This window comes from Odocoileus virginianus, chromosome 10 (assembly GCF_023699985.2).
Source record: "Odocoileus virginianus isolate 20LAN1187 ecotype Illinois chromosome 10, Ovbor_1.2, whole genome shotgun sequence".
In the NCBI taxonomy this organism is placed as follows: Eukaryota; Metazoa; Chordata; class Mammalia; order Artiodactyla; family Cervidae; genus Odocoileus; species Odocoileus virginianus.
This window is the reverse complement of record NC_069683.1, coordinates 41,703,939-41,727,435: the sequence shown is the minus strand read 5'-3', so window position 1 is coordinate 41,727,435 and position 23,497 is coordinate 41,703,939. Positions and strand designations below refer to the sequence as shown.

The 23,497-nt window shown below is 44.1% G+C and overlaps 1 protein-coding gene across 3 annotated transcripts in view; it reads left to right on the top strand.

The window, feature by feature from the left end:
* Positions 1 to 2,211: 2,211 nt before the first annotated feature.
* Positions 2,212 to 23,497, top strand: part of SERGEF (secretion regulating guanine nucleotide exchange factor) — a 231,666-nt gene continuing 210,380 nt past the window's right edge. For all 3 annotated transcript variants that reach the window (XM_070473446.1, XM_070473447.1, XM_020904813.2), the window contains exons 1-6: positions 2,212 to 2,319; positions 6,134 to 6,269; positions 7,458 to 7,613; positions 9,301 to 9,395; positions 14,942 to 15,002; positions 19,936 to 20,049. In XM_070473446.1, the coding sequence (XP_070329547.1) occupies positions 2,260 to 2,319; positions 6,134 to 6,269; positions 7,458 to 7,613; positions 9,301 to 9,395; positions 14,942 to 15,002; positions 19,936 to 20,049 (622 nt within the window). In that variant the 5' untranslated portion in view covers positions 2,212 to 2,259. The remainder of the gene's footprint in view (positions 2,320 to 6,133; positions 6,270 to 7,457; positions 7,614 to 9,300; positions 9,396 to 14,941; positions 15,003 to 19,935; positions 20,050 to 23,497) is intronic.

Here is a 23,497-nt window from a genome sequence, read left to right as displayed (position 1 = left end):
GCCAAGTGGAGATGAGGAGGGTCTCATTTTATACTATTACACATGCTTAAAAGGAATGGTCAGGGACTTCCCTGGTGGTCCAGTGGTTAAGAATCCACCTGCCAATGCAGGAGACAAGGGTTTGATCCTTGGCCGGGGAAGATACCACCTACAGTGGGGCAACTGAGCCCCGTGTGCTGCAACTACTGAAGTCCTTGCGCCTACAGCCCATACTCTGCAACAAGAAAAGCCACTGCAATGAGAAGCTTGCACACTACAATGAACAGCAGCCCTCGCCCACCACAACTAGAGAAAGCCTGTGCACAGCAATGAAGATCCACCATAGCCAAAAATATTAATCAATTATTTAATTTTTTAAAAAGGAACGATATTCTGATCATATAAAAGGCCACTCTTATAAAAACAGGCTTCCCTGGTGGCTCAGCTGGTAAAGAATCTGCCTGCAGTGCTGGAGACCTGGGTTCGATCCCTGGGTTGGGAAGATCCCCTGGAGAAGGGAACAGCTACCTACTCCAGTATTCTGGCCTGGAGAATTCCATGGACAGAATGTAGTCACAAAGAATGGGACATATCCGAGAGACCTTCACTAAATCATTTAACTTATAAAGCAGTCAGCAAACAGTACAGTTTTTGCACATCAAGTTCTCTTGAGAACAAAGAGCTGCTTTGCCTCTCTAAGGTTTGCATTTTTATTAGCATGGTCCTCCATGTTTTCAAGATGCCGCAGACTGGACAGGTAAACGTGAGGTGCTGCCCTTAAGTGGTCTTAAGGCAGAAACTCCAAGGAGTGGGAAAGAGTGGGAAGTACTGTAAGAGCCCAGGGAGACACTAGCAAGGGCCTCTCAGGCATAAGGGGTGATGAGTACTGGAGGCTTGTGTCAGTAGAGGGCTCAAGAAGCACTGAATATGGACTATCTTTATAATGGGACCCCATTTGTACCTGCAAGATAATTTGTGGCTTGGAGTGTGGGTTATGTACAAAAAGTACAAAAAAGAAAATAAAAATCACCTGTAATCCAACACCCAGCATGTGCATGCATGAAATTGATATAAAATTTGCTTTAATGATACATCATGAATATTTCTGTTACTATTTTACAAAACATGTATTTTTTTAAAAAAAATGGCAGCAGTATTCAAGTGCACGGCTATATAATTTAATCAATTTGTTTTTGAACTTTAAGGACTTTAGAATCTAAGCTGTTTACTATTGTATGTAACCCTATAATGAATAACTTGCAGTCCAAGGGTTTGTGCATAGTTCCAATTTTTTTCCTTGTGATAAATAAGCAGAAGTGGAATTACTGACTAAATGACTATCTTCATATTCGTAGTATTCTTTGCTACATTTTCCTGATAAAAGCTGTTTTATATGAAAATTTTTGTTGGGTGCAAATCATTCAGTTATTATTCAAGTTACTACCTGATGATCAGAATCCGGGCCAGGGCTACGTTGGTGGTGCTGAGGGTTAGAAGGCCTCCCCAGCAGGCAGGAATCAGTTGAAAACCAACCTCCCTAGTTCAATATCTCGGGGGTGAGTTCCCGCTCCGTGCCAGGAGCTGAGGGCGTTGAGCAACGCTGTAAGACACTACATTCGCCCACTAGGAAGCACACTTCGATTTTGCAAACTGCACACCAAAGCGGGCCCGAACCCAGTTTGGCCCAAGACAGAGTCAGGACCCTTTCCACCCCCCTTCCCAGGCTCAATTTCTTCCCCATCAAAATGGTGATGCAATCCCCGTCCGGTCAGCCACTCTGGGCTGTCATGGGTCTTTAACCTGAGCGAGCTTTGTGAACAGTTTAGTGTAGTGCAAGCGTACAGAATTATTACTAAAAATAAAGAGTGCGAGGGGAGGGAAGGAGATGCCAAGAGGCCGGGCGAGACCGGAGGCAGGGGGCGGAGACGCTCGTAGCGCGCCTGGGTGGGGTGATGGGGAAGCAGCTCCGGGAGCGGAGGACCCGCTCCCCCCGGGGCCAGGTTAGCAGCTGCTGTTAGCCAACTGCCAGCCGCAGACCCCTCCCCGGCGTGGGCGCCGCACACTCTTCACCAATCCCTCCCAAGGCCGGCCCCGCCCTCGGCAAGCCTCTCCCGCGGCGGGCCGCGCCCCGCCCCCCTCCCCGCAGGCCCCACCCCCCTTCCCGGGAGTGCCCCGCCCCGTCCCCTCTCCGGAGAGGGCCCGCCCCCAGCCCCGCCCTCTCTCCGGGAGGGCCCCTCCCCGCGCCGGCCCCCCCCGGAAGCGCCGGCTGAGAGTGCCCGCATGGAGTCAGAGCCGCGCGCCTCAGAGGCCGTCCCTACCGCGGCCGCGCTCTTCGCCTGGGTACGTGACTCCGCCCCCGGGCCGAGGCCGCTGGGACTGAGGGGTCGCAGAGACCCTGGGAAGCCCCCGTCCAGGGTGTGGGCGGCGCTGCGGCCCAGCGGTCGAGGTCGAGGTCCGAGAGGCGCTCCGGGTTGGAGGATCCTGGGCTGAGGCCTGGGTAGGAGAGGGTCGGGAGGGGAGGGTCTTCGTGGGGGTGACTTAGGGGCTTCGGATCGGAGGAGCTGCGGCGCAGAGGGAAGAACCTGCTACCCGTACGCAGTGTCTGAGTCCGCGACAGACTTCAGGCCTCGGTAGCGCTGGGAAGGACGGCGCGGCGGGCTCTGTGCAGAGACGACCGCCCTGTGAGGCCACCTGTGCTGCTCACCCTCCCGGGGCCAGGAGGATGGAGGCCTTTCCCCCGTTCCACCCCCGCTTGGTTGGAGCGTCGTTTGGTGTGAGGCCTGCCGTGGTGAACCGTGCACGCGGCGGAGACCCTGCACAGTTGCAGATATTCGGCTGTGATTGGAACCTGCCTGCACTGGGAGTGTGGGAGTCTGCGCTGGTGGTTTGACCAGAGCATTGAGAGACGGGGTCATCTTTATGTATCGTGGTTGGGCGAGAGGAGAGCCTGTGCACAGAAGAGCGTGGCAGGCATCTGACCAGATGCACGGGAACAAGCAGATAGTGTCTTGTAGTTCCTCACAGCGCATAATTGTGTTGAAATGTATGACTTGTTAATATCAGTCTCCTTCGCTAGAATGTAGGCATCAGGAGGGTGGGTACTGTGCCTGTCTTGTATGGTGCGGGGCTTATGCCTGGCACATTGTAAGGTGCTCAGTAAACATTTGTTGACTAATGGATGAATGAATACCTGTTGTGTGCAGAACTATGTGAAGGTCTTTTGGGAAAAGCACAAGAATTAAAGACTTGCAGCTCTTGCGTTGGGGATGGTGGAGAAGGAGGTGGGAGAGGATAAGACCTTTATTTATTGCTGTTAAAACCAGTATGTATTGACTAATTTTTTTAAAAGCTAACTATCAGTACTGGGTAGCATTTATTGAATGCGGGATTGCTTCTGATGGGCAGAGTGGAAAGCCTGGTGTGGCTTGAGGTAGTCTGACTCTCTGTGTGCCTTTGAGATGGCCCTAGAGCTGGGGGTGGAATTAGGGATTGGCTGTGTGCCTGGGATGGGTGTTTGTCCCAGGCCAGGGATTGGGGTCTGTGTTGATAGAGTACTGGCAAGGCCTTTCAGATATGGCCTTGTCAGTACTGAAGCAACAATACTGTTGAACCTAACCTTCTTGCTGTGCTTTGGAGTCTTGATCGTGTGTTCTTCCTGCTGTATTATCTGTGTGGAGGGATATATTAGTTTGCTAAGGCTGCCATAACAAAATGCCACAGATGGGGAGGCTTAAAGAATGGCTTAAACAGGTTTCTCACAGTCTGGAGGGTAGAAATCCAAGATCAAGGTATCAGCACATTTAGTTTCATCTGGGTCCTGTCTCTTTGGCTTATAGATGGCCTCCTGTTTGCTGTGTCCTCATGCAGCTTCTTCTGTGGGTGGGAGCGATCACGTGTTTCCTCTTATAAGCGTACCAGTCATATTGGATTTGGGACCCATCCTTATGATCTCATGGAACCTTAGTTACCTTTTAAAAGTCCCTGAATCCAAATTCAAATCACATTCTGAGTCACTGAGACTAGGGTTTCAACAGATGAATTTCAGTGGAACACAGTTCAGTTCATAACAAGGGAATTTACCTTTATAGAGATGTGTGTGTGTGGGTGTGTGTGTGTGTGTGATGTATGGAGTGTTTATAAGGATGGGAGGCAAATACAGCTGTAATAGGTTGTATTAAAATTTCCTTTTGTTTTGCTCTATCATGGATGTAGGGCCTCTTGCTGCATCACAAAAATTTGGTGCCAAATTTGAATCCCATAATGTTGGTGTATTACTTTCTGTTCAGCAACCTGTAGCCCTGGTTGTGGGGTAGGCATGCAGCTCTTAGAGCTAACAGAGAAATCCTGTGCACATGTTTTCCACTTCATACTGGGCAGTTCTTTCATTTGGTCTTTCCTAGGTAGGGACTCATAGGGTCTTACATTCATTCACTGTAAAATACGTGCCCACCTTCTTTGGACCAGCACCATTTCAGATGCAGGAGAAACAGCAGTGAAAAGAACAAGGTTCCTGCCCTCATGGAGTTTACTTTTTAGTGGGAGAGGTAGGCAGCAAACAAGTAAACATATACTGTAATGCCAGGGAGTGATATGAAGAAAAATAAAGCAGAAAAAGGGCTTAAAGGGATTGGGGTGCTATTTTAGATAGGGTCATACAGTTAGCTTCCTGCTGGGTAAGCTCTAGTTCACCATATATGCCTTTTTTCTTTATTCTTAGAGGCAAAATAGGGTATAATGAAAGGCTCAGGGCATTTGACTTGTCTACTCAGCTGTGTGACCATGGAAAGTTATTTAACCTCTCTGAGCCTTAATTTCTTCATCTGTGAACTGAGAGCGATAATGCCCTCTCCTCTGTTGTGAGAATGAATGCCCAGCGTACAGAGAAGCAAGCACTCAGTAGTAGGTAACTAGTATTGCCCTGGGGAATTCTGGGACTTCTGGGACCCGTGTCCCTGCATGGCTTGCTCGTCCAGCAGGGAGTCCTTGCAGCCCAGGATGACTGTGGAATAGACCACACGGCACAGGAGTTTGTATGCATGGATGCATTTTTGAGTTTAAATCACTTTTCTTCATTCAGGTGTCTTACAAAATGAACACATTTTAAAAGTTTTACTACTTAAGAACCAACCAGCAGTAGGTAGTTGGAAAAATTATAAGGATTCTCAAAATCTTAATAAGATTTTCCCTGCAGGCCCATAATCCCTTATCTTCAATTTTGAATTCAGAAAACTCTGAAAACCCAATACTGACTTGACATGCAGCTGTTTATAGTCTTTGACCACTAACTGTGAGTATTTGTACTATTCACTGCAGAAATAATACTGTTTTACTTACGGAGTGCTCCTCCGCGTATATGATTTATATACCACATTACTTTGCTGAAGTCTGTAAACTTCCGAGACTGAAGTACATCTGGCTGCAAAGGTTTCAGATTAGGGATTCTGGACCTGTATCATATAATAATAATGACACACATGTTGCCCACCAAGGAGAAATCTGTTTCCTTAGAGGAATGTCACGGCATGTCTTACAATCCCAATGCAGTGTACTTGGAAAGGTCCTTAGAGATCATTGCCAACCTCTTTCACTGTACGTATGAAATAACAGTGATGCACTCTGCTTGCAGGCACAAAATCTGCAGCTAACTTTGATTCCAGAAACTCATTGCCAGTTTCCCCAGTGAGGCTGTGGGGAGAAGGGACAAGAACTAGTACTACTACATTCTTCCCCTCCCACTTTGTTCCTATTTTTCCTGATTATGTCTTACTTTAGCTTCCCGAGATAATTAACTTTTATCAGAAAGAACTCCTACGCTGTCTCCCTGAAGCAACACATACAAGCTGGGGCATTGGAAGGGGAAGTTGAGGAGTATCCCAGGATGAGCCGCGGATGCTGACGGCTCCTCCCACATGGAAACTGAGGTGTCCTGATGCTGACGGCTCCTCCCACATGGAAACTGAGGTGTCCTGAGGCCTCTGTCCAAGTGTAGGTGTCGTATAACAACTTCTTACAAAGGAGCCTATGGCATCTTATCTGTCATAGGCTCAGAGAGAAGTGTCAGGGTGAGAAAGGTGGGGACTGGTAGATTCAAATCGACCAGTTGAGGTTGTTGAGGTTCCCATACTTTTTCATGCTTGGCTTATTTTATCCCTAGGGTGCAAATAGCTATGGGCAACTTGGCCTTGGCCACAAGGAAGATGTGCTTTCTGCCCAGCGACTGGATGACTTCTGTAAACCCGGTTGTATCAAGAGGATCACAGGAGGAGGGGGCCACTCTGCTGTTGTCACTGGTAACTTCCTTCAAGAACATAGAGCCTCTCACTTTCTTCTTTGGACCTTTCCCCCTAGGGTGTTATATTACCATCTTTCAGCCTTTTGTATTTTGCAGAGGACAGCATTTTTGTGATGGGATCAGGTTACCATCAGAGAATCCTAGGTTGTCAGAGCCAAAAGGATTTCAGAGATCAAGACCACCCCTCTCTTCCCCTCCCTCCCCTCCCTACATGAGGCTCAGAGAGGAAAACTGCTTCAAGTTATAAGACGAATAGTGGCCAAGTTGCAATATATATTATACTTTATGCTGTATATTGGTATTTAACTTTCACCTGTGAGTTAGAAGTCTTTGCAGTTAAGTTGAATATTCCCTGAGAGCAAGAACTTTGTATTTTCCTTAATCTTCCCTCACAGTAGCTGGGGTAGTACTTAGTAAGGACTACAAGCGCTATAATACTGCAAAAGAGGGCATGTTCCATCCTGATTAAGAACTTGAGCTCTGGAATCAAACCTCCTGGGCTTAAATCCTTGTTCTTTTAATTATTGGCTATGTGGCCTTGGGCAAATTACTTAATTTCTCTGTGCCACAGTTGCTTCTCTGTTACATGAGGATAATGATGGTGGATGAGGAGAATCCATAAGTTAACAGGACTGCATTATGACTTTCATGGGTACTTGACACTGTGGCCTCCCTCTATAAAGAAATATTTAAAATTATACTCACAGTGGCACGGATACAAAGATGGATATAATCCAGGCTAGATTTAGTATTATAATTTTTATTACATATATTTTTTATTAAAAAAATTTAAATTAAAGCATTTTTGTGGGCCTCTGCAAGTATTATGCACCCTGGCACTATGCATAAAGGATAAGTTGGCCCCACACATGAGGCTCTTAGAAGAGTACTTGGCACATTTTACATTCCAAATAGATATTGGCTTTTACTGTTACAGTAGATGCTCAATTTGGTGATTGATTGGCCACTGCTGTAGAACTTGGCGTTTCCATTTAGATATTAGGTTGGAACCCCTTGGCCCTGTGCCATTAGGTCCAGAGCACATTAACATGTGTGGCTTATTAACTTGGGTGGGAAAAAAGTTAGTGGGTCCACGACTCCAAATGATTTAGGAAATCCTTTTGCTCACTTTGGCAGTTGTAATTTCCCCTGCATATACTACGACCAAAACCTTTGTATTTTGCAGGTGAAGGAAGTCTTTTTGTGTGTGGTCTGAACAAAGATGGGCAGCTGGGGCTGGGTCACACAGAGGAGGTCCTGTGTTTTACCCCGTGCCGATCGCTCCTTGGCTGTGCCATCCAGCAGGTGGCCTGTGGCTGGGACTTTACTATTATACTTACAGGTGAGTGCACTTCTAGGTAAATCTGTATCACCGCCAAGGCTTTTGGTGAGAAGAACATGATGCTGAGGGCCCTGATGAAACCCACTTTGTATTTAAAAACACACACAAGGGACTTCTCTAGTAGTCCAATATCTAAGACTCCACGCTCCCAGTGCAGGGGCTCTGGGTTTAGTCCCTGATCAGGGGACTAGATCCCATGTGCTGCAAGTAAGAGTTCACATGCCACAACTAAAGATTCCACGTGCTACAGCTAAGACCCGGTGCAGCCAAATAAATATTGACACACACACACACAAATGTTCTTTCTAATTGTCAAGACAGGTTGTGGTGTGCATTTTGCAAGGAGAGTTTTAACAGTAAAGAAGATTGGGCTGGAAAATCTGGAGGGTAATTATTAGAATCTAAATAGTTGCTAGTGATAAAGGACCCACCTGCCAATGTGGAGACCCAAGAGACCTGAGTTTGATCCCTGGGTCGGGAAGATCCCCTGGAGGAAGAAATGGCCACCTACTCCAGTATTCTTGCCTGGAGAATTGCATGGGCAGAGGAGCCTTGCAGGCTACAGTCCATGGGGCCACAAAGAATCAGACACGACTGAGCAACTGAGCACACACAAACGATAGTTATCGTTTATGAAATACTTAGAGTGTGGGCCTGGTCAGAGCTGTAGGGAGTCAGTAGATAACAGTGTTTCTTGCTCACATTTGGGACCACTTGTGAGACAGACACAGAACGGTCAGACAGGTGGGGAGCGAACGATCAGCTTTTTACTGATACAGGCTAAGTTGGAGGATGGGGTTGACTGTCACACCAAGAGGTTCTGCTGACACTCCTCTAATCCAAGCCTGCCCCCTAAATTTTAACAGGGGAGACCCTTACTGTGTGTCAGCCCAGAGTGTCTGAGAGGAAGGTGCCAAGCCATACATGTCCTGTTTCTTCTCCCAAATTCACCAAGTGGCTAGGCTATGCCTCCTTCCCCAGAAAGCAGTGCAAATGGAGAAAGGCAGGGAAAAGGCCCGAAGTATATTAAAGGAGGGGCTTCCCTGGAAACTCAGCTGGTAAAGAATCTGCCTGCAGTGCAGGAGACCCCGATTCGATTCTTGGGTCGGGAAGATCCTGGAGAAGCAATAGGCCACCCACTGCAGTATTCTTGGGCTTCCCTGGTGGCTCAGATGTAAAGAATCCACCTGCAATGCAGGAGACTTGGGTTCGATCCCTGGGTTGGGAAGGTCCCCTGGAGGAGGGCATGGCAACCCACTCCAGTATTCTTGCCTGGAGAATCCTCACGGACAGAGGAGCCTGGTGGGCCACATTCCACAGGGTTGCAAAGAGTCAGACAGAACTGAGCGACTAAGCACAGCACATATTAAAGTAATGGAAATTCTGTTCCATGGAAATGTGAAAAGTGGGAGATGAGTATCCTGCATCTCAACACGAGGCACACGGCTAAGCATTCTCCATGGTTAACCTGTTATTAATCAAGTGTGAAGTGGGCAGTATGTGTGAAATGCTCAGCCCAGTGCCCAGTCTTTTTATTCCTAGGGAAACAGAGCAGAGACTATGGATTGAATGGGCTGAAGCACTGGTGCCTCTCATTCCTTTTGCTGTTCTCATCCTACAGAATTTACCCATTGGACATGGATATCTTACTTCTTAGATTTGCAATTCAAGTATTTGTATTTTGCAGAAAATGGTCAAGTCCTATCATGTGGATCCAACTCCTTTGGCCAACTGGGAGTTCCTCATGGGCCTCGAAGATGTGTGATCCCCCAGGCCATCGAGGTAAGGACAGCACTTGATATTGAGCTTGCCTCTGTCCTGTTAAAGGGTCTCCAGGTATCACAGTTATCCCTCCCCAGACTGAAAGGCTGGCTGGGTCCCTGAAAACTCATGGGGTAGTTAGAATGTATGTTGAAAAATTTAGATTCTCCTGAGGAAATTAGGTGGGAGAGATGGATGCTATGAGTGAAAGCCTCTGCTAGCTCTCATACATGTTATAATTTTTTGTGAAGTAAAAGGGTGAAACTAATATATCTTATAATGACATTAATGACATCTTAAAATTCTAAAAATTATAATAGTGGAAACTGTGTTAGAAACAGGTCCAATTGAAAGTGACTTCCCTAAGGACACTAAGTGAGGCAGATGGTATAGGTCAGTGCCGTCCAGTGGAAATGTAATGTGAGCCACATATGTAGCTTAAAATTTTCTAGGAGCACCATTTTAAAAAATGTGTTTCAGGACTTCCCTGGTGGTCCAGTGGTTAAAACTCCATGCTTCCAATGCAATGGGGTGGAGGGAGGGGCAGGTTCGATCCCTGGTTGGGGAATTAAGCTCTCACATGCTACGTGGTGCGGCCAAAAAGTAAAAATAAAAATGTAAATAAATAATGTATGTTTCAGTGGTTTTTAGTATATTCACAGAGCTGTGCAGCCATCACCATCATCTACTTTCAGACTATTTTTATGATCACAAAAGAAACTGCATGCCCAATAGCAGTCAGCTCCCACTTTCACCTCTCAACAGCCCCTTGTTGTTGCTGCTCTTGCGGTTCACTCGCTCAGTCCTGTCTGGCTCTTGGCGACCCCATGAGCTGCAGCGCGCCAGGCTTCTCTCCCTCTTTCACTGTCTCCCTGAGTTTGCTCAAACTCATGTCCTTTGAGACAGTGATGCCATTCAACCATCTCATCCTCTGTGGCCCCCTTTTCCTCTTGCCCTCAATTTTTTCCAGCATCAAAATCTTTTCCAATAAGTTGGCTCTTCAAATCAGGTGGCCAGAGTCTTGGAGTTTCATCGTCAGTGCTTCCAGCAAATATTCAGTGTTGATTTCCTTTAGGATTGACTGGTTTGATCTCCTTGATGCCCAAGGGACTCTCAGGAGTCTTTCTTTGCCAGCACCACAGTTTGAAAGCATCAATTCTTATGGGCATTTCATATAAATGGAATCATATAATATGTAACCTTTTGTGTCTGGATTCTTTCATTGCATATGATTTTTTTTAAGTTTCATCCATGTCATGGTATGACATGGTAAAATTAATTTTAATAACTTTTAAACTAGTCTCATGTATCCAAACTATGATTATTTCATTTTATGTATCATCAATATAAAACTTTACTAATGAGATATTTTATATTCTTTAACTTATGTGAAGACTTTTTTTGTGGTATAGATTTTCTTTAGAGTATATCTCAGTTCAGTATAGTCACCTTTTAAGTGATCAACAGCCATATGTAGTTAGAGGCTACATACTGGATGGCACAAGTATTAGATAGGACTCCCGGTTTTAGTTCAGAGCTCTTTTCACTGCATTGTACTTAAAATGTACACATTTTTCTGAAGATATGGAAGCAAATTTTTAGAGAAATTATACTGGAATCTAAAATGAGTTTCACCTAAGCTGCTCCATTCATACCTAATTTTCTTAAACTGTGACTAAGAATGGGATCTGTTTTCACTGGATAGCGCTTGGGTCTGTGCCTATCACCTGAATTCTAATTGGCTGGTATTGGGGGAATATTATTTGGGGTCATGGTTTCCATGGTGTTTTAGTCCCTTTGGGCTATTCTAACAAAAATATCATACAGTGGGTGGCTTAAACAGCAAACATTTATTTGTCACAGCTCTGGAGGCTGAGAAGTCCAAAATCAAGGCACCAGCAGATTTGGTATTCGGTGAGGGCTCACCTTCTGGTCCATAGACAGCCGTGTTTTTGCTGCGTCCTTAAGCATGAGAAGGGGAGAAGCACCTTTTATAAGGGGATTAATCTCATTCATAAGGGCTCTGCTCTCATGACCTAATGACCTTCCAAAGGCCTCACCTCCAAATACTATCATGCTGGGGACTAGGTCTCAACATATGACTTTTCAACAAACACATACACTCAGTCTGTATAGCATATGGTATACGTGGAATTCTAGACTGTGTAGTCCCTGTTGTAAGTGTTATAGCTTCTATTAATAGTTGCAAATAGATGAGTTTTTAAGAACCTATGTATAAGTTATAATTAATTTAGCTTGAGTCACATGATGAAAGAAGACAGAGGAACAAAGGTTAAAATATGTTGGATGACAAAATAAGAAGGTAAAAACATTTTGATATGCATACCTTATAGAACAATGGAGAAATGTGCTAAAGTGAAGTGTAAGAGATATTCATTCATTTATTTAATAGCAACTATTGTGTGAAGGCAGAGTCGGACACAACTGAGCGACTGAACTGAACTGAACTGATTGTGTGAAGGTGCTGTATTCAGGCAGGGGAGACCAAGCTGAGTGAGACCAAATCCTAACATTCGAGGACCTTGTAGTTTAGTAGTACATGTTGTTATAGAAACACCTAGATGCATTACCGTGTTAGAACTATGATAGATGCTTGTGGAGCCCCCAAAGGGAGTGTTGAACTCTTTCTAGGGGAAGGTAGGGTAAGAACAGACCTATGCTGAATCTTGAAATTTGAGTAGAAATTGACCTGGCTTGGGGTAGGAGGATGTGCAGAGTAGGTACAAAAGAAGCACATTGCAAATAGAAGGATAAAACAGGCATAAAACAGGAGGTTTAGAGATGCTGCAAACAACTTAGTATGATTGTAATATAAGGAAGTGGTAGAAGTGCCAGTGGAGAGTGGGCTGGTAGTATCTGACAAATGGTAAGAACAGTGAGTTAGAGAGGGGCCATATGGGGAAGTGTGGGGGCGTGTAGTGAAGGAAGATTCCTCAGGAAACTCTTGCTAATAATCTACATGAGAGATGATCCTGCCCCAAACTAAAGCAGCAGCAGTGGGGTGGAGAGGAAGGATTGGAGATAAGTTGTTATGAAGAGATTGAATCCACATGTAAAGCCCTTTATTTACCTTTGAAAAGGAAAAAAAAAAAAACTTAAGGGTAGTGTTTTGAAATTGTGTGAACAGCAAGATTTGATCTTCCCCGAAGCTAATGTGATTGTGGGCTGGAACACAGCCTATAGACTATACTTAATAGAAGTATAGTCTACAGAAGAAGGGAGGCCAGAGCTCTGTCCTTCTTTGTGCTGGTCACACTACATCAATGATGTTGTGTCCTGGTGTGGGTATAGTTCTTCAGCTCTGGGCACTGAGGTGAATAAGACTCAGACCCTGCCTTTGAGGATTCTAAAGTTTAGAAAGACACTGTTATTGTTTAGTCACCAAGTCATGTCTGACTCTTTGTGACTCTATGGACTGCAGCATGCCAGGCCTTCTTTAGAAAGACACTGTGGACCTAAATAAGCAAATATGGGAAAGCCCCACAGGGGCTGTGATTGTGCATATACAGTCCCTTAAAAGAGAGAGACTGAGTAACCAGAGTGTAGAGGAGAAAAAACAAGAGAGGGAGGGAATTTGAAACTCGATGACGGCTGATGGAATTGGGGATGTTTGGCCTAAAGAAGAGATATGTATCTGTTATGTATAGCTGTGTAATAAACGTCCCCTGAAATTTAGCAGCTTACAGCAGCAAGCATTTATTATCTCACAGTTTGGAGGGTCAGGAATCTGGTGAACAGCTTAGCTGGTCTCATGAGGCTGAAGTCGAGTTGTCAGTCAGGCTGCTGGAGGTCTGCTGGAGGCTTGACTGGGCTGGTGGTTCCTTCTCCCGCTTTCTCATGGGCAGGGGACTAGTTCTTTGCCATATGGGCCTTTCTGTAGGACTGTTCAGATGTGATATGGCTTCCCCCAAAAGTGATGAAACAGTAGCTGACTTTATTTTTCTGGGCTCCAAAATCACTGCAGATGGTGACTGCAGCCATGAAATTAAAAGATGCTTACTCCTCGGAAGGAAAGTTATGACCAACCTAGACAGCATATTAAAAAGCAGAGACATCATTTTGTCAACAAAGGTCCGTCTAGTCAAGGCTATGGTTTTTCCAGTGGTCATGTATGGATGTGAGATTTGGACTATAAAGAAGGCTGAGCGCTGAAGAATTGATGCTTTTGAACTGTGGTGTTGGAGAAGACTCTTGAGAGTCCCTTGGACTGCAAGGAGATCCAACCAATCCATCCTAAAGGAAATCAGTCCTGGGTGTTCATTGGAAGGACTGATGCTGAAGCTGAAACTCCAGTACTCTGGCCACCTGATGCAAAGAGCTGACTCATTTGAAAAGACCCTGAGGCTGGGAAAGATTGAGGGCAAGAGGAGAAGGGGACGACAGAAGATGAGATGGTTGGATGGCATCACTGACTCAATGGACATGGGTTTGGGTGGACTCCGGGTGTTGGTGATGGACAGGGAAGCCTGGCGTGCTGCAGTTCATGGTGTCGCAGAGTTGGACACAACTGAGTGACTGAACTGAACTGAAAAATGATGAGAGAGAAAGAGAACTTCACTGCCTTTGGTCAAGCAAGAGGCTTCAATGCCTTTTATTGTCTAGTCTCTGAGTCACTCAACACTTCCTTATCCCATTCACTAGAAGCAAGTCACTAAGACCAGCCTACAGTGAAAGTGAGGGAAATTAAGCTGCATATCTTGAAGGGAGGAGTCTTAAAGAATTTGAAGACCTGTTTTTAAATTTTATTTTTATTTTTTTGGAATATAATGGCTTTGCAATGTTTTGTTAGTTTTCCGCTGTACAACAAAATGAATCAGCTCTATGTATACATATATCCCCTCCGTCTTGAGCCTCCCACACCCACCCCCGGAGGACCTATTTTTAAAGCCACTGCAAGATGTCTTAGAGAGGACATGACAGCTGACTTCAAATGTTTGGAAAGCCTTGTCAGAAGCAATAGCCAGTTAGCTTTGGTTCCACCTAGGGAGACAGATGGAAACGTGCAAATGTGGGCAGGCACCTGGGGATGTGGTGAGCCCGTGTTACTGGAAGAAGGTATTTGGGCAGGGATTAGATGACCCTTGGTGGGGTGTTGTCGAAGGGTTTCTAGCATTGAGTGTGGATTGGACTAGATCAGAGATCAGCAAACTAGACCCCTTGGTAAATAAAGATTTATTGGAACACGACCACACCTATTCATATACTTACGAATGTTTTTATGTTACAATGGCAGAGTACAGTGGTGTGACAGAGTCTAAAATATTCACTCTCTGGCCCTTTATGGAAAACTTTTGCTAACTCTTGGACCAGATGACCTTGCAGGTGCCTCCTAGCCCTGAGTGGCATTGTGATATGGTATTTGAAAAATATTTTGCCTTTTAGGGATACATATAGAGGCATTTGTGAATGGAAATGTTGGGGATTTGGAGTGTCACACTAATCAGATGCATAATGAGGACCATGCAGCATTGTATTTGGGCATAAATTACATAACACTTTGTAGATGGATAGTTCTGAGATCACCATCCTTTTCTTTGTTTTGACAGCTCCTGAGAGAGAAGGTTGTTAGTATTGCTGCTGGACTGAGGCATGCTTTAGCTTCAACAGGTGATCATTTTGCTATTATTTTCTTAATGGGCATGTAATAAGGAGACATGGAGCTTTGAAAGAAATAAACTTTAAGAAGTAATTCAGAATGTCTGCTGTGCTCCAGTCTGATTAAAAGGAGGGGATGTAAGGCAGAAGTCATGTGGGAAAGCCTTCAGCAGCTAGGGAGGAAGGAAATGAGGTGGTCTAGCTTTTCATTGTGTTCTAGGCTTGGTGCTAGGTTCTCTTGGTTTAATTGTTTGGTGTTGTTCAGTCGCTAAGTTGCATCTGACTTTTTTGAGACCCCATGGACTGAAACCCTGCTAGGCTCCTCTGTCCATGGGATTGCCCAGGCAAGAATTCTGGAGTGGGAGCCATTTCCTTCTCCAGGGGATCTTCCCGACCCAGGGATAGAACCCATATCTCTTGCGTCTCCTGCATTGGCAGGCAGATTCTTTACTGCTAAGCCACCAGGGAAGCTCCCTTGGTTTAATTAGTAGCTCATTAATCTTCATAGCTGTGCAGTAATGTGAGTTAAGTTGTTTTTAAATTGAGTTATAGTTGATTTATAATATTATATAAGTGTTAGGTATACAACATAGTGATTCCCAGTTTTCAAAGATTATATTCCATTTATGATCATTAGAAAATATTGACCATGTTCCTTGTACAATATATCCTTATTGCTTATTTATTTTATACATAATTGTTGTATGTCTTACATATGAAGAAACTGAGGTCCAGAGAGTTAAAGAGCTTGTCTGAGGTTATACAGGGAGTTGGGAAATAAAAGGTGAGCTGGGATCAGAGTCTAGGCTGGATTCCAAGACCCGCATTCTTTGCCATGAACTGCATTGCTTTTCTAGTGGATTTTAATGTTTATTAATTTAAAAGCTTCAAGTGAGCTTGTCTTCTGTGCTGTGAGAGGGTGATGGGTGTAGGGCTGACAGAGTGTGAGGTTAGAGGTGGAAAGTGGAGGAGGCATGACCCTTTTTTCTCTCTCTTGCTCATTTTTCTGCTTTCTGGTCCCACTCCTCTGGGCTGAAGGACAGTCTGAACCGGCTCTGGCAGCCGAGGCCCAAGCATTGGTGAGTCCAATCTTGGAACCGGGAGAGGAGTAGAGGTGATTAAAAGTCTAGTGCTACATGGTTGTGACCTGGGACTTAGGGTCAATTATAGTTTTTTGAAAAATTAAGGTTTTTATTTTGATAGACTTACAGGTTCACGTGCCATTGTAAGAAGTGAAATAGATCACACGCACTCTTTGCCCAGTTTCTCCCAGTGATAACATCTTGTGAAGCTATAGTGTAATAGCTCATCCGGGGTGTCTTGAAACAGTCAAGATACAGAACACTACCTTCACAAGGATCCCCTTTATTGCTCTTTTATAGCTGCACCCGCTTTCTACTTACCCTCACCCCCTTCTTAGCTCTTCTGTTCTCCCATAATAATGTCATTGTAAGAATGTTATAAAATGGTATCATACAGTATATAGCCATTTGGGGTTGGCTTTTTTGCTCAGCTTATGATTCCATGGAGATTCATCCAAGCTGGGAGTATCAATAATTTGTTCCTTGTTATTGCTAAGTAGTATTCCATGAAAAAGTGAAAGTGAAGTCGCTTAGTTGTGTCTGACTCTTTGCGACCCCTTGGACTGTACTGTACCTGCCAGGCTCCTCCATCCATGGGATTTTCCAGGCAAGATTATTGGAGTGGGTTGCCATTTCCTTCTCCAGGGGATCTTCCCAACCCAGAGATCAAACCCGGGTCTCCTGCATTGCAGGCAGACTCTACCATCTGAGCCACAAGGGGGCTTCAGTATTCCATAGTATAGCTGTATTAGTTATACTCTCTTAGTTAAACTCTATTAGCTTGCTAGGGTGGTCATAACAAAATATCACAGAGTGGGTGGCTTAAGCAACAGGAATTTATTAATATTTTCTCACAGTTAAGGATGCTGGAAGTTCAAGATCAAGATGAGGATTGGTTTCTAGTGACATTTCTCCTCCTGGCTTGAGGATGCTACCTTCTTGTTCTCTCCTCATGTGGTTTTTCCTCTATACTTGCGTGTGGAGAGAGACAGAGATCTCTGGTGAATCTTTCTCTTTTTAAAAGGACACCAATTCTTTCAGAAGCCTCACTCTTATGACCCATTTAACTTTCATCACGTCCTGTAGGCCCTATCTCCAAATACAGTTACATGGGCGTTTAGGACTTCAATATATGATTTTACGGGGGATACAATTCAGTCTATAACAACCACAGTTTGTTTAACCAGTCACCCACTGAAGCACATTTGGCTGTTTCTGGTTTTTTGCTATTAAGAACAAAGCTATGAACAGTTGTGGACAAGTTTTTATGTGAACATAAATTTTCATTTCTCTGGGATAAATGCCCAGGAGTATGATGACTGAGTTGTATGGTAGTGATTATACTTTTATAAGCAGGTTCCCTTAGAAATTAGCAGGGCCAGCCAGAGAATTGCCTGTCATTGGTTTCCTTGCCCCTTGCCTACCAAGATTCTGTGACCACTAGTCTCATGAGTACATTTTTGTCAAGTTACAAAGAAACACAGTTATGTGTTTAAGTCCTCTTCTTCCCCCACTTTTTTCAGTAAATATTTCTACCTGCATCTCAAAAAGATAAGGACTTTTTCTGAAAACATTACCAAAAAAAAAAAAAAAACCACCATCATATCTGCAAAAAATTATCAATAATTCTGTAATTTCATTAAGCATCCAGTCAGTGTTTAAATTTCCCTGATTGTTTCAAAAGTACTTTTTATGGTTTTGTTTGAATCAGGATCCAAATTAGATCAATCATTGCAGTTAGTTAATATATATCTCATGTCTCTCTCTCTTTTTCTTTTAAAATTTATTTATTCCTTTTTGAAAATTTGGTTGTGCCAGGTCTCAGCTGTGGCATGCAGGATCTTCAGTGAGGATCTGTAGTTGTAGCATGTGGGATCTAGTTCCCTGACCGGGGATCAAACCTGGGCCCCCTGCATTGGGAGCGTGGTGTCTTAGCCATTGAACTAATAGGGAAGTCCCTATTCCTTTTAGTTTTTTATTGTGATAAAATACACATAACATAGTTTTATCATCTTAATCATTTTTAAGTGTACAATTGAGTGGGATTAAGTACATTCACATTATTGTGCATTATTACCACAGTCCATTCCAGAACTTTTTTTCATCTTGTAAAACTGAAACCCTATATCCATTAAACTATAAATCCTCATTTCCCCTTCTCCCAGTCCCTGGCACCACCATTCTTTCTATTTCCGTGATTTTGACCACTCACACAGGTACCTCATGTAAGTGGAATCATACAGTCTCTTTTGTCTTTTTGTGGCTTATTTCACTCAATATAATATCCTCAGTTCTGTCCATGTTATAGCAACTGTCAGGATTTCCTTCTTTTTTAAGACCTAATGGTATTCTCCTATATGTATATACCACATTTTGCTTATCCATTCATCTATTGATGGACAGTTGGGTTGTGTCCGTATTTTGGCTATTGTGAATAATACGGCCATGAACATGGGTGTACAGATACCACTTTGAGATCTTGCTTTCAATTCTTTTGGATATTTACCCAGAAGTATTATTGCTGGATCATACAGGAATTCTATTTTTCGTTTTGGGGGGAATTGCCATACTGTTTTCCACAGCGGCTTTACCAATTTACATGACCACCAGTAGTGCAGAAGGTTTCCAAATTTCTTCACATCCTTGTCAACCCTTGTTGTAGTAGCAATTTCAGTGCCATCTCAATGAGTGTAAAGTGACAATTTCAAGGTAGTTTTGATTTCATTTCCCTAATGATTAGTGATGTTGATCATCTTTTCATGTGCTTATGGCTATTTGTATATTTTCTTTGGAGAAAAGTCTATTCAAGTCCTTTGCTCATTTTTGAATCAGGTTTTATTTTTGTTGTTGTTGAGTTTTAGGAGTTCACTGTATATTTTAAATATTAGTCCTTTATTGGACATCTCCAGTTTCTTTATGTACCTTTTTCTCTCTGTTTTTTCTCACAATTTGTTGGAGAGTTGATAAGTTTTGTTTTATTTCAACACTGTTTTTTGTTCACTTTGTGCTCAATCATCACAACTTAGATTTCATACAGTGAGCTTGACTGTTTTCAGCCTAGAGGACCATTGGGTATAGGACACTTCTGGAGGAGCAGTATCTTAATGTTGCTGTTGGGTGATGGAGCCTAGTTACACATATCTGACTGTAGGCCAAATATATGATATTTCATCTACACATTTGTATGAGTTTCAGAACTTTGGTATATGAATTAGATCCAGTAAATATGGAAAAAAAAAGACCATTCCACATGTGGAAATGGTGGCTGTTCAGGAGCTTATCTTGCAGTCATGAATATGTGCTTACTTGGCAGTTAGGAATCTCAGACTTCGTCTCGGTGTCATAGGAAAGGGGCAGGAGAGTTGAGTCCTGGTGTTCCTCTGCTCCCTGCTCCCTGTATGGCCTTGGGCAAATCACACGCCCTCTTCAGGCTTCAGTTTCTCATCCAGTAAATGGGAGGCATGGATGTGGCAGGTTTCAAGGTTGCTTCCTGCTTGGTCTGGGGTCTGGGTTGTCTTTTCAAGTTAATCATGAAAAAGATATCATTCCAGTCATTTGACTCTGGAGGAGTCAAATTTGACTCCAGGGGAGTCAAAGGAGAATTTTCTGGAGGGAGTTTTACTATGTTGGGATTTCCACCAATAGTCTTAGGTTGCCCTGAAGATTGGATTTGTGGTTGGCTTGGTGGTAATCCCTAGGACCAGCCATAGGGTGGCTTGAGGCAGTAAGCTTTTTCATAAGCTTTTTCATTCATGCTAACTAAGCATGAATGGGGAATCTCTTACGGCCTGAGGTTGAAAGCGCCATCTAGTCTTAACCCAGGTAAACATCTTCTCTTTTTTCTCTCCTACTCCACTGGGAAGCTAGTGGCACTGTGTTTCAGTGGGGAACTGGTTTGGCATCATCTGGACGGCGACTGTGTCCTGGGCAGACTCTCCCACTGTTTCTGACAGCAAAGGAACCCAGCACAGTGACAGGTAAGGCCCTTATTTCTTCTGAGTCCTGTATTCATTCTTTGTCTGGAAATGGAGATACTGGCATGCAGAAAATGGGTAAATGGCATTTTTCTTTTGCTGTTTCTTGGTCTCTCTATCTTAACTCTCTGTTGGTAGGTCTCTTAATTTTTTGGGATTTTTGTGGGCCCAGTAAAAGTACCCCTCTTTGGTGCCAGAGTTCAGAACCCATTGAGAGACAGATGCAAGTCAGGTAGGTAGAAATCAAAATGGTAGCTCTAAAAATGTTAAAAGTTAGATTGGAAGATATGAGTTAGGTGTTTGGAAATAACGGGTAGCAGTAGTGAGCCTCCAGGTTCTGAATCCCAGCTTGGATTTACCCACCAGGTGCTGGAGCAGCTGCAGGCAGTCCTGCTAAATTCATGGTGCCACTGAGCGCCTGCAGGAGGCACCCTCTGCAGGCAGGCACATCCCAGAGAGAGAAGCCGAGAAGACCCCGCTTGCCTGCCCAGCCACTCCCCAGGGGAAAGCAGGAGCGGGTGAGGACGTAGAGAGAGGGGCCGGAAGTGTTCCCTTAGGGAGGTCTCTCCATGAGCACGTGAAGAGTAGGTAGGAAGGGTGCCGCCTACCGGTCTGCTGGTCAGTCTTTTGTTGGGAAGTTAGTCTCTACGACTTCCTGCCTCTCTCCCTCTCCACTCTCCTGGTGGGCCTTTCTCTCTCCATATGTAGCACCACGCCTCCACCTCCTCCTCCTCTTCCTCTCTGACTTTGTGATCCAGTTTCCTGAGGGTTGGCCCTAGGAAAAAGCTGTCAGCAAACCTCTCCTCTAGCTCAGAGCAAAGGAGGGATTTTTGAGGGTGGTAAGAAGCAGGGAAAGAAGACTGAGGAGTGAGCCTCAGTGGGAGTGTGCTACAAGTTGTTGGGATGTTCCGATTCCCACTCTCTCTCTTTTTAAAAAAAATATTTATTTGTTTATTTGGCTGTACCTGGTCTTAGTTCTAGCATGTGGAATCTTTAGTTGTAGCATGTGGGATCTAGTTCCCTGACCAGGGATCAAACCCAGGCCCCCTGCATTGGAGTGTAGAGTCTTAGGCACTGGACCACCAGGGAAGTCCCTGATCTGATTGAGTCCTCAAGGCTTTCCCCTGCTGCGGGGGTAAGGTTAGCCCTCTGAAGCCCATGGGTTGAGTTGGGGAGAGTTCTCTCAGAGAAGGGGAAGGGGCCACTGGACACACGCCAGAGAGTCTGCTTCACATTGAAAGCATCTGTAATGTACACTCATACTTCCCGAACATTTTTCCTGCCTCACCACTGTATTCACTGCTCCCTGGGCATGCACTGTGTTCTCATCCCTATGTGCTTGTGGGCAGACTATTACCTCTGCACAGAATGCCTTTTCCTTCCTGTTCTCCTTGGGAAAATCCAGATAATTTTTCAGGTCCTAGCTCAGCTGCAACTGAAAGACTCTTCCCACTTTTCGCCTCCGTTGGCATTTTCTTTCTCTGCAGGGACAGCACAGCGTGTTGTATTGTTATGAGTTGTTTACATGTTTTCCCAAATGCCAAAGATGATGAGCATTTTAAGGGTAGGGACTGTGTCTACTTTCTGTTTCTGTACAGATTTCGTATCTAAAAGGAATCAGTAATATTTTTATTTGATTTGACTTAACCTGGTTGGGGATCTTCTCAGGGCACAGCTTAGATTCAGAGGTGATTTGGGGGGGTTTTCTGATGAGACCTTAGCAGAGATATCAGCTTTCTGACCTCAAAGTCGTTCACTTTACCTTCCCCCCTTCTTTACATCATCACCATCAGTTCTGGAGCTGGAACCCTGGGCGTCCTCTCCCAACCTGGCCACTAGGGGACAGGTGCCTCCCCTCGGATGAAAGTGGCAAAAACATCTGCTTTGTCCCTTTGTCATTCTATAGGATACTTGAAGGCATGAGGGATATTTTATTAAGACACTGGAGAAGCTCTATAAAGTCAGCAAAAACAAGACCGGGAGCTGACTGTGGCTCAGATCATGAACTCCTTACTGCAAAATTCAGACTTAAATTGAAGAAAGTAGGGAAAACCACTAGACGATTCAGGTATGACCTAAATCAAATCCCTTACAATTTTATAGTGGAAGTGACAAATAGATTCAAGGGATTAGATCTGATAGACAGAGTGCCTGAAGAACCATGGATGGAGGTTCTTGACATTGTATAGGAGGCAGTGATCAAGACCATCCTAAAGAAAAAAAAATGCAAAAAGGCAAAATGGTTGTCAGAGGAGGCCTTACAAATATCTGAGAAAAGAAGAGAAGCTAAAGGCAAAGGAGAAAAGGAAAGCTATACCCATCTGAATGCAGAATTCCAAAGAATAGCAAGGAGAGATAAGAAAGCCTTCCTCAGTGATCCATGCAAAGAAATAGAGGAAAACAATAGAATGGGAAAGACTAGTGATCTCTTCAGGAAAATTAGAGATACCAAAGGAACATTTTATGCAAAGATGGGCACAATAAAGGACAGAAATGGTATGGATCTAATAGAAGCAGAAGATATTAAGAAGAGGTGGCAAGAATACACAGAAGAACTATATAAAAAAGATCTTCAGGACCCAGATAACCATGATGGTGTGATCACTCACCTAGAGCCAGGCATCCTGGAATGCGAAATCAAGTGGGCCTTAGGAAGCATCACTATGAACAAAGCTAGTGGAGGTGATGGAATTCCAGTTGAGCTCTTTCAAATCCTAAAAGATGATGCTGTGAAAGTGCTGCACTCAATATGCCAACAAATTTGGAAAACTCAGCAGTGGCCACAGGACTGAGAAAAGTTAGTTTTCATTTCAATCCCTAAGAAAGGCAATGCCAAAAACTGTTCAAGCTACTGCACAAATGTACTCATCATTTGTACCGTACAATTGTACGGTAGCAAAGTAATGCTCAAAATTCTCCAAGCCAGGCTTCAACAGTATATGAACCGTGAACTACCAGATGTTCAAGCTGGATTTAGAAAAGGTAGAGGAACCAGAGATCAAATCGCCAATATCTGTTGGATCATAGAAAAAGCAAGAGAGTTCCAGAAAAACATCTACTTCTGCTTTATTGACTATGCCAAAGCCTTTGACTGTGTGGATCACTACGAACTGTGGAAAATTCAAGAGATGGGAATACCAGACCACCTTAGCTGCCTTCTGAGAAATCTGTATGCAGGTCAAGAAGCAACAGTTAGAACCAGACATGGAACAACAGACTGGTTCCAAATCGGGAAAGGAGTACGTCAACGCTGTTGTCACCCTTCTTATTTAACTTATACGCAGAGCACATCATGAAAAACGCTGGGCTGGAGGAAGCACAAGCTGGAATCAAGATTTCTGGGAGAAATATCAATAACCTCAGATATGCATATGGCACCACTCTTATGGCAGAAAGCAAAGAGGAACTAGAGAGACTCTCTGTGAAGGTGGAAGAGGAGAGTGAAAAAGCT